This window comes from Carassius gibelio, chromosome A3 (assembly GCF_023724105.1).
Source record: "Carassius gibelio isolate Cgi1373 ecotype wild population from Czech Republic chromosome A3, carGib1.2-hapl.c, whole genome shotgun sequence".
NCBI lineage: Eukaryota > Metazoa > Chordata > Actinopteri > Cypriniformes > Cyprinidae > Carassius > Carassius gibelio.
Window position 1 is genome coordinate 5,853,029 of NC_068373.1, and position 12,003 is coordinate 5,865,031.

At 34.9% G+C, this 12,003-nt stretch overlaps 1 protein-coding gene across 1 annotated transcript; it reads right to left on the minus strand.

The window, feature by feature from the left end:
- Positions 1 to 2,317: 2,317 nt before the first annotated feature.
- Positions 2,318 to 9,005, minus strand: LOC127944517 (metalloproteinase inhibitor 2). The gene is made up of 5 exons (XM_052540513.1): positions 8,729 to 9,005; positions 5,722 to 5,822; positions 4,842 to 4,950; positions 4,605 to 4,729; positions 2,318 to 3,663 (listed from the first exon to the last, which is right to left on the minus strand). The coding sequence occupies exons 1-5, from the start codon at positions 8,850 to 8,852 to the stop codon at positions 3,466 to 3,468; spliced, it is 657 nt and encodes a 218-aa protein (XP_052396473.1). The 5' UTR covers positions 8,853 to 9,005; the 3' UTR covers positions 2,318 to 3,465.
- Between the last annotated feature and the right edge of the window lie 2,998 nt (positions 9,006 to 12,003).

Here is a 12,003-nt window from a genome sequence, read left to right on the forward strand (position 1 = left end):
TATTTTTAAAGAGGATCTTTCGCAAGGGGACCATCATATAAAGGAGTTTTAAAAACAAAATAATGATAATAATAATAAAGATTGGGTAAATTAGATTGGGTCCACCGGGAGGTCGGTATTTCTTATGCAAGAACAAAGAAATGCATGAATTAAGATCTAAGTTTGCTATAGACGAAAGGATAGACTCCCGAAGAGGCTTCCTAAAAACTGGTTAAAACTGCAGTGTAATGAGTGAAAAACCACAACAGTGCCACCAGGGGTCGCAGTGCGCAGTTCCCATAGACTTGCATTGTTTGGAGTCATATTAAAACCTCCTGGGACCCAGGACTAGACTTCTGTCTTCTGTAGAGGACATTGTACTTCAGAGCATTTCTCTGAAACACATGCCACAGTTTTAATCCCGATGTCCTGTACAGAGCAGGGCATCATTTCATGCATGTCTTCTGTAGAGGACTCCAGGACGAACATCATGATGTAAAACAGGCATTTTAGGGAAACAGAGTCAATAGGGAAAGAAAATATAGATCAATATTCCTATGAATTTTTAGTTATTACTTCCATTATAACACTTTTTCATAATGGTTTGCCCCGACAAGACATTATATGTATATTTAATATGCAAATTAGATGCGATGTATAGCTACATTGTATACTGTAGAATGGGAATACTAATTTATGGACATTTTACACATTTTATGCATAAAGTAAAATAGTATATCATTTAAGTCTGTTCATATCATGTTATATCTTGCATAAAATAGTTGAGAATCAACTTTTGTACAAAGTTTGGTTAAAAACAGCCTGAGACCTAAACCTGATTGGTGAATGAAAAAGATAAAACGTTTTTGTTTTTTTTTTGTTTTTTGTTTTTTTGCCTATACATGCCTTTTAATGTCTGTTTATTTATTTGTTTATTTTGAATAACTTAGTAATGGCGTCCTCTTCAAAGGACATAGAAGAAAATATAATTTTTCAAAAATGTTTTTTCTCCATTTGCTTCTTGTGCTCCAACCTATGGAAGAGGATTAGGGCCAAGCAATAATAAAATAAATAAAACCATCTCGAGATTAAAGTCATTATAATGCAAGATTACATTTGTTAAATAAAAAAAAAATGTAAATAAAATGTTTAGAATTAAATAATTAAATATGAGAATAAAGTTGTTGTTTCAAGAAAATCTCTTTAAATTTAGAGGGAAAAAAATAGCAATTAAATATTGAGAATTATTATTCTTACAATTATTATATTACATTTTATTTAAACATTTTATTAACAACTTTTTTCTCTTAATTTAATGAGTTTATTCTTCACATTTTATTTCGATTTTTTTTCTCCAAATTTAACGAGTTTAATCTTGCATTAAAATGACATTAATCTTGAGATGGTTTTATTGTTTAGTTATTATTGCTTGGCCCTAATCCTTTTCGGTACTAACCAAAATAATGATATTTAAAAAAGTAAAATACACAAGTAAATCAAAAACTTTTTATTTAGTTTATTTATTTATTTTTGTATGATTCTCAGGATGATATGGACACTGTCACACCACATCATTACAGTTTTTTTTTTTAAGGCTTTCATAGTTTTTGAAACTATGTCTCCATTTCTCAAATATCTACACACAAAACCTCAAAACAAACACACAATATGCAAAATGTCACACATCTTGCAAAAGCAAAAACTTCTTTCAAAACTGTTTTAACTCTTCTATTTTGCGTAAAAACTCAACACACAAATATAAAATAATTAGCCCCATGCACACCAAACTACACACAGATGTGAAAAAGGTAAAACACCTCTCTTGTGTGTCTTCGGCTTGTTCAGAGTGCAGAGGAGCACAGAAGTTTTATCACAGCACTCCACACATACTGTAATGCACTGTATATAGAGTATGCATGAACAAATGATACATTTTACTCAATAATGCAACTGAACTAAACACTGAACTGATTTGAGCTGTATAATAACACTATTGAATTTGAAATTGAAACTATTGTGAAGCTGCTGTGAATCAATCTATTTAGCAAAAAGTACAGGTACTTTAGAAATAAAGTTGACTTTAGGTCATCAGTAACTGAGTAACATTTAAAGTGTTTCTCAAATGAAACAAAAGAGCTGTTAGTTTCGAAAGATGTGTGCAATGCACAGAACTGAGTTTAGAGTTATGCAAAAATTGTTTTTCAATTTTTGCACACATGTCCTTATAATGTCATAAATATATGTGACTTTATATTTTAAGAGGGTCATTCACGAGGGGACCATCATTTGACAGGGTACATGAGCTGCATATATTAATGACCAGATACTGAAAAATATGAATTGTTCATTGGACATTTCTGCTCCTTTATTCATGAATATCATAACAGTTATCACAATGGGTATCAATGAAGCTTTACTAGACATAACTCTTAATAAATGCAGTTTGCTACGAAGAATGCATAAAAAGTCATAAAATGACAAAACATGAAAAAACATAAACAACAGCACATACAACTGCATATATTTCTGAACACATTCAAAGCAGTATAATTTTGATATAAATTAGAAAATCCTGTATCTATTAAAAAATACATAAATTATTCTCAGATGTATGTATGCTGCTATATGCACAGTACAGAATACAATTTACATCGCACTTATGATTTACATTCCTTCGACAGCCATGAACTCATTTCACTTTCTGGTGTACACTACCAAGCAAAGATCTGGACATACTTACTAATTCTGACTATCATACCAGTTCTTTAGTATTACTGTTTTCTCCATTTTAGAATAATAGTTAAGTCAAAACTATGAAATAATACAAACAAAGTATGGGAATTATGTGGTAACAAAAAACTTGACGGCATAAAATATGAAAAACTATTTGCTCAATCTGTGTTTGAGGAAGTGAAAAACACTGTTGTAACCAATTTCCTCTTTATTGGATTGCAAAAAATATAGCTAAAAACCTTTCTGCCTGTCATTTCAACACTAGAGGTAAGATTCACTTCATATATTAACATGCAACCAAATGTATGCATTCTTCATGCCTGGGAAAATAGCACACACACATAATATATTGCATTGTATTTCTAGCAAATTGTTGCATGTCCGGAAGTTTTAATTTATTAGTTTGTTTGTAATTATCATGTTCTAAATATTGTAATACAGTAATGATAATATGCAGTTTTGTAATACCATAATGAAAACTCGACCATTGGCATTTTTAGGATTTTTTTTAACTTTATTTTTTTCTATGCAAAATATGATTCATTATTTTTCTTTTTCTTTTTATTCATTCATTTATACAAAAATATTCCCATATTAGATCTTTTCCCTTTGAATTTCTGTAATGGCCCAAACACGTTCTTGACAGGTTCCACGGGCTCTGGAATGCATTTGCAGGATTAAGGTGTGAGTTTAAGGTCACGTAAGCTGTGTTGCGGGGGATTTTCTGAATGAGAGATCGAAATGAAGACTTGTTTAAGGGTCCTCATTGTCCATGAACTCTTTTTTAGGTGGGGCGTATCCACGGTACCAGGCACAGCTGCTGTCACTCCTCTTAATGCAGGTGTAATGCTGAAACTGTGTACCTTGAACCGTTCCCTCCATCACCCAATCAGTCCAAAGACACTCCGCAGGGCCATTAATGGAACAAGGAATCATAGGACACTGGACGACCTGCACAAAGACAAGAGAAGAGCTGTGAGAACGAGAAGACAGAAGAGCGACAGATAGACAGATAGATAGATAGACAGATAGACAGATAGATAGATAGATAGATATATAGATAGATAGATAGATAGATAGATAGATAGACAGACAGACAGACAGACAGAGATATAGATGGACAGACAGACAGACAGATCTTCAGAAAGATATACAGACAGACAGAGAGAGAGAGAGACAGACAGACATACAGACAGAAAGACAGACAGATATATAGCTAGATAGATGATAGATAGATAGATAGATAGATAGACAGACAGACAGACAGACAGACAGACAGAGATATAGACAGACAGATCTTCAGAAAGATATACAGATAGACAGAAAGACAGATAGACAGACAGACATACAGCTAGATATATAGCTAGATAGATGATAGATAGATAGAAAGATAGATAGATAGACAGACAGAAAGACAGACAGATATATAGCTAGATAGATGATAGATAGATAGATAGATAGATAGATAGACAGACAGACAGACAGACAGACAGACAGACAGACAGAGATATAGACAGACAGATCTTCAGAAAGATATACAGATAGACAGAAAGACAGATAGACATACAGCTAGATATATAGCTAGATAGATGATAGATAGATAGAAAGATAGATAGATAGATAGACAGACAGACAGACAGACAGACAGATAGATATAGACAGACAGATCTTCAGAAAGATATACAGACAGACAGAGAGAGAGACAGACAGACAGACAGACAGACAGAGAGACAGAGAGAGAGAGAGACAGACAGAGAGACAGACAGACAGATAGACAGACAGACAGATATATAGATAGATAGATAGATAGATAGATAGATAGATAGATAGATAGATAGATAGATAGATAGATAGATAGATAGATAGATAGATAGATAGATAGATAGATATACCTTGCAATCACAGCCCATCTGGTAGCGTGGACCCAAGTTCTTTTTCTGTGTCAGACTCAGAGACTCCCAAGATTCAATGTAGTTGCAAAGATTTATACGCAATGTGCCATTTGAATCCATATTACCTGTGCAGATTAATGAAACGATGTTGGTATAAAGGTATCGCTTCTACAGTTTACAGAAGCAAAAGCTGTTGGCTTGAACACTATTGTTCACAACATGTTAATTCACTCTTACCAGTAATCAGGTATTCCTTTTTGCCAGTGCTCTCCAGACTGACCCCGCACAAAGCTGGTAAGGGGCCCGTTAAGATGGCATCAATATCTCCGTCAGGACCCTTGTACATCTAGTGAAAGAAGATGGCATAAAGAAGTCAAGTTACAGTCTTGGCTTTCTCTTTTAGTTTAATATTGTAAACATACAATTCATACGAACAGTTTATGGCGCCAATAATTACAAATTATATTTGGTATGCCGTCTTTGTTTTTCAATGTTTTGCAAAGAAAATAATAAGGTAAATTCATAATATAAATATACAACATACGTATAAAGAATTGATGTAGCTATTTTTTATATAGCATTCTGATAACATTAGCAACAGATTAATTTTGGCAAGCCAGGCTTATTAGAAAGATGTGCCTGTGCCAAAATTATATAAGGTTGCTTATTGCACATTTTGTGACACTTTCAAAGTGAAATGTCCTGTGAGTAGCGCTAAAAGCGATTTGCATTGTAAGTGCAATGCAGTTCCAGGTGAGCTTTTGAGCAAGTTTACTTTGTCAGTGGAGCCATAAATATGGAGTTGGTTATGTGATGTAAAGGTCAAAATGTATTCGTTTCCAATTTATGCATTATGGTAAAAGTATTTTGAGGTTATACGCTTGTATCGTGTAAGGAACTGTGCAAAAATAAGACGTTATCAATCAATAATCTGCCCCTGTTATCATAATTTTGTTTGAAAACGATTGAAAGTTGTTGGAGTTTTAATGTCACAGTAACACTATACATGTCGTAATCATGATAACTCCATAATAACACAGCACTAATTTTGTGTTTGGCTCCAGGAAAATAAAATGAAAGTTAGCGGATAGCAACAAAAATAATATTCTCCACTAACCTTTATCTGTTTGACATCATATTGGATCATTTTGATTGGATTGCCGTAGGCATCATTACCAGTGACCACCTCCTTCTGTCCAACCACTTTGGCTCTGATGACTGGAAAGGCATAGAACAGAAAAAGCCATTAAAATACCATTATACCATTAACCACTGTAAATGGGTGTTATCCTTCATGTGTGGAGTAAGATGTCTTATCTAGCTGCTGTTATTCTGCTCTGTACTACAGGTGCTGGGTGTATGGAGACACATGAGTATTTGATTAGCGGAGGGCAGTGCAAGGAATGTGCTCTCAGCCTGATATTCGGGAAGCCAGTCAGCATTCTGACTCTAGCAGTCCTGCTGCTTTAATCTCCACCCTCACACTTCCTGTTGAGAGCATAACTATGAAAACATTGAAAAATCTTACTGAAGTTTTAAGCAGTAGTGTGATAAAACAAGAGATAAAATACCCATATAAAACACTTCCCCTCGTGTGTTTTCAGAGAGCCCATACATACCGTCCGCATATTCAGGCCCTATTGGCCACACACTCAGAATGCACCCACAGGATCCCAGCCTCAAATGAGGCATGCCTCTCTCATCACTAACTACACACACAGGGTTAATGCTGGTTTAATCACAGCCTCTCTTTTCCACACATTCATTCCACACCGAGGCAGAAGATGAACAACACGGGTGCTGTTTTCAGCTTTAGGTATGTGAGGGGAAACCCAAGCCCTCCACATCATTCATTTATGGGTTCTGTAGGTCACGTGGGACATTTACACAATCTACAGATCAGGCTGGACACGCAGCTATAAACAACTACTGGAGGAAGAGTTAAAACAACATCATTAACAACTGACAACTTCTTTCTGAGAGTCATTGTATGAAGGTGTCATTAAGTGTTCGACACTGTTATTAACCTGAACTGAATCAACACTGAGCAGACTTGAGCTGATAATGACAACATTGTCTTCAAAGCTGAACTGAACTTGTTTCCTAAAGAATTAACTTTACAACATTTATGCTGTTATTGAAAATCAGGGATCTTTGAAAATGGTGACGTCATGCGCGTGTGGATTTTAAAGGCAAGCGCGAACAAACATACACATCAATGGCGAAGTACGTGGTACTGTTGTTGCTGGCCAAGAGTTTGCTAACGCTTCTTCAGCAAAGTGTGGATTTACTTCACCAATATACAACATATAATCACAACTTCCCTTGACAGCCCCCATCTACTGGCCTGGAATACGTAATACAGCATTTATGTGTAAACGCCAATCGTTTTGAAAATGGTGTTGTGTATACGTGAAGCATTTTAAAAATGCAAGGGAAAAACTTTTCAGTTTTTGACTACACCATTGACGTTTAAACGTAGCTTAAATTGAATCAACATTAAGCGACATTGATTGTCTTCTATATTGCTTAAATAAATATGACTTGACTATAGCCTGAATCTCGAAACCATCAGGCCAGGGTCATGTGGGAGTTTCAAACAGCCAACATCACAGAGCCGCACACAATAACAAGATTGGCAATTCCTGTGGTGCGCACCAGATGTTGTTTTCAGCAAGTCACTAAACGCATAGGTGGGTGTGCCGGTAATTCGGGTACATCACGACTGTGACTGACTCCAGGAACCCAAGTCATGTAATGACCATCTATCTAACGTTAAAGGCAAACCACAATATGTTGCTAGAATGTGGCAATACTTTCTCAATTCTTTGAATTTGTAATCAGCCTGTTGAGAGAGATCTTAATCAGAGGGCCACAAACAATAGAAAATGCATAGGTCATGTAATGGCAGGGTACTGAAGGGACACTGAAGGTCAAAGCATCACAGCCAGATCAGAGGAAGGTTACACACAGTGATGCAATAAAGATAAAACTAGGCCCAACACTTCAACATTATTAGACTTCCAAGTAGATAGTGGTACATACTTGCACAGCTATCTGATTTGTTATTTGCATGTTAGAGTGATCAATATAAATAAATTAATGCAAATAGAAAGTGTGTGTGTGTGTGTGTGTTTGTGTGCGTGTGTGCGTGCATGTGTGCGTGTGTGTGTGTGTGTGAAGAATTAGCAGAACTTGCTATTATTAAGGGGTGTTGTAATTTATTGTTGCCAAGTATATCACACCTTGATATTGTTACATGAATAGGTGTGTTATATTGCTTCATAATGACTTTTGATGTGACTCATCCATTTAGAGTTTAATGTCAGAACCACCTTTTTATTAAAAAAATAAATAAATGTTAGTTTTTCAAGTCAGATATTAATGTAAGAGTCATCAGTCATTTCTTATGAATAATCGTATCCTTTACTCTATTTTTTCCATGAAGCTCCAAAGAAAGAGAGAAAATAATCAGATGAGATACAGTACTTGTTATTCTTTATGTGGTATTCAATTCATTAGATTATATGGAACATTAACACAAGAAAAAAAGGAACTATATTGTGATTTTATATAGTTAATTAAAATAAGGTTTGGTTTAGTTTCTTGTAACTATGGATAATTAACTGTTAAGTATATGTAATGAGTCACAAGGACTCAGTAAAATAAAGTGATCAAATAAAAATAAACTATCAAGAAAAACCAAAGCTAAAATTATTCAATGTTTTCAGGCTGAAAAACCCACCAGACCATGTTGTCCCCTATTATATTAATAACAGCACAGCACATAAACACTTAATATTCTGAACCCAGAGTTATTATAACCTACATCTGTGGATCTATATGAATGGAAATTTACATAAATGCGAAACATCTTTCCTTTGGCATTTTGAATTAAAAGGGCATATTGAAAGCAGAATAAAATATTGAAAATTAAAACATCACTTAAAAGTTGACCATATTTTTTTTAAAAATAAATTAAGCTGTCAGGTGCTGTCTATCATAGAAGGTATACACACACACACACACACACACACACACACACACACCATATGAACAGGGTATTGATGTAATAATACAGATATGGTTATGAATCTGAAATAGTTAAAAGCATGTAATCTCACCGACATCCGCATTGCAATACGCCTGCTGAGGATGTTCAGGGGAGCAGCTGCAGGCTTCGGCGAACTGCGCGGCTCCGCAGAGCACGAGCACGAGCAGCAGAGCGACACAGCGCGAGCGGCTCATCTTCTGCACGAGGACTCAAACAAACAAACGCGTGGCTGTACACAAACAAGGTGCCTCCAAAGACAAAGTGCCTTTGAAACGCTGACTTCAGGGTTCAGAGAGAAGCTGACAGGAGAGACAGTGCTGTCAGGACAGTGTGCTCTCTCTGGATCAACCGACCTGCTTTTATTCGCGTCTGAGCTCCGCCCATTTGTATTCTGCATATGACTTTTTGCGCCGACTTAGTCATCATGCCCTCATTGCTTAGGTCGTTAATTGATATTTTGTCATTTTGAACGCTGGCAGACTACAATATGAGTAATATTGCGAATTAATGACAGTATTGCAGAAACAGAATTGGGTAAAGCTGAGCCTCTGACGTTTGGCGCGCCTTGACCTCTCAATGACTACTGGTTTCAGTGTATTAACACCTCTGTGGAGATTTGTGCTCTGTTCTGTTGTGCACCTTTTATTTGAGCGCTTTCACCGTTGTGACGCTGAACGTCCTGTACAGAGCACATCCAGTGCTTTCCAGAGACACCAAATGACTGGATGTTTCCCTCTCCTTGCTCTTTAAAAATAGCTGACATTCATTTAGAGATCAAATGTAACACCCTAATGGAAACATGATAATATTTTGTAATTATCATTTAAATCTGACTAATTGTCCAATTGTTTGTCATAAATCAACATATCAGGGAAATGTTATGGGGCTTCAGATATTTATAAATTAAATTATATTCAAATTATATATAACATTTAGGCTAAATTAAATATTAAATAGCATCATTAAACTCCTGCTGATTATTACTCTCATTATTGTGATATTTGTTCATTTTATGTTGTCCCAAAAACATATTCATATGCAAATTTGATAGTTTGTAGATACATTGTACATAATGGAAAATCTTCATACATTTTACACACGTTTTTTTTTTTTTTTTTATATCTTTCATAACATAGTTGAGAATCATCTTTATATAAAGTTTGTTATTAAAAAATTAAATCTCAAAAAAAAAAAAAAAAATCCCACTGTTTTTGCCTTTTTATGTCTAGCATAATCAATCACTGATAACATTCTGAAAGGTAAACCCCTTATTATCTTAATAATAATAATAATAATAATAATCTATCTATCTACATACATATATGGGCAGTATTTCAGATGCAAAATACAGTATTTTACATACAAAATATTTTCTTGTATTGGGTAATTCTGAGCCTCTGACGTCTGGCGTGACTTGACCTCTCAATGACCATTGACTTCTCCGGATTAAACCAGTCTAGCATAATCACTGATCACAATCTGAAAGGTGAAAGGTTATCCTCTTATTAGCGTAACAATGTTTGTGTGTGTGTGTGTGACCCTGGACCACAAAACCAATTTTTCGAAATTAAGTTTTGATATATTTACAGTAGAAAATGTACAAAATATATTCGTGGGAAATGACCTTTGCTTAATATCCTAATACATTTTGGCATAAAAGAAAAAACTAAATTTTTGGGTATTGCTAACAATATACCCCAGTGACTTAAGACTGCTTTTGTGCTTCAGGGTCACACACACGCATATGCGCGCACACACACACACACACACACGCACACACACACACACACACACACACACAGTATATATATAATGTGGGGAAGGTTGCAGACTACAAATGACCTTATTTAAAAAAGAAAACAGTAGTGTAACTATTTCAGTTACATGACTTCACTTAATAATCAGTAAGATATTGAATATACTGACATTGTCACTTGCACACAGCAATTTCAGTCATTTTGTATTACTTTTTTCCTCTATTGCTGCTATATAACTACCCTGTACCCTGTTTGCACATTCTTCTCTTCTCCATTCCTGCTCATCTTAATATTTATTAAGTCTACAGTATACTGTCCTGTGCCTTATACTCTCTATAAAACCATATATGTGTTGAATCAAAATCTTGAAACTTAAGTCTTGAATTACATCATTAAAGTAATGTATGTATTCATAGAGAGAGAGAGATGTGTCAATCGTTATTATAAAGATTATAATCATTTTACTTTAAAGCACATCCACCACAAAATCAGACTTTGGCACCTCTTTTTGTTGCTTTTTATGGAGACAGTACAGATTTAAAATCATTATAAGATATACTGTAATTTAATAGTTATGATACTGTTTTTTATATTAAATCTTTGCAAAGCTATGACAGGAAACACTGGCATCTTACAATGCCTCGAAAACACTGTTAATTTAATAAATAAAGCATATACACAAACCCAAAAAGGAAATAAAACAGTTTTTTTTCTGTGTCCTAAAGATTAGTGTCTCATATTTTAGAGCAATCAATGCCATTTTGGAAAGAAATCAATAAAAACATATTCAGATGTGACCCTTCTTTGTAATCATTAACATTTTCATGATTATATTAATTTAACAGATTACAGTTACATTTATTTTGTAATTAAATTAAAGTAACTAGTTACTCTCCAACACACACACACACACATATATATATATCATGATTGACGCTGGCACATGAGGTCACACAAGTTCACACAAGATCATGACGCAAAAGTGAATTGTATGAGAGAAACAACAGAATGCTGTCTCTTTGTAAAGAGAAATAAGGAACTCAGAGCATCTAGAACATGATGAAGGAAGTCCGTCTTGCGAGATGCTCTGTTGAAATCACTTGCATTAGCCTCAGACTCTGGGAAACACGTCTGCATCTCACACACATCTTCACCCTCCTCCCACTCTTTCCTTCTCTCTGGTGACTTTCTTCTATGACACATGCCTTAGGGTAAATATGCTGATTTCAGACATATTACGAAATCAGACATCACTGCATGCTTTACATGCTTCACACTTAGATACGGAGACCATCTTAGTCCTAATGTGAGCTTTAGGCCAATTATTTATTTATTCAGTCATTTATTCATTGCAAGAATCAGAATGATGGGGAATTTGTTTCAATTTCCCTTAAACAAATCTATTTAAAAACAACATGTGAGTGAAACTCATTGTGTGTTATTGTGGTTCACCCTTCATTTATTAGATTGGGAAGCCATGATGTCATTGTTTTAAACTCTTTCTTGACTTGTACGTCATAACAAGTGTCTGGGCTCCAGACTAGTGAGCAGATTTGTAGCTGTTATAGTGTGCTGGCTGCTCATTTAC

Bases quoted from the DNA above. Each gene is read 5' to 3' on its own strand.
- LOC127944517 (XM_052540513.1), bottom strand. From the start codon at position 8,852: ATGAGCCGCTCGCGCTGTGTCGCTCTGCTGCTCGTGCTCGTGCTCTGC. The intron at 5,823-8,728 runs GTGAGATTACAT...ATGCCTTTCCAG, and splicing joins GTATTGCAATGCGGATGTCG to TCATCAGAGCCAAAGTGGTT. The intron at 3,664-4,604 runs GTATATCTATCT...GTCTTTGTGCAG, and splicing joins AGATGGGCTGTGATTGCAAG to GTCGTCCAGTGTCCTATGAT.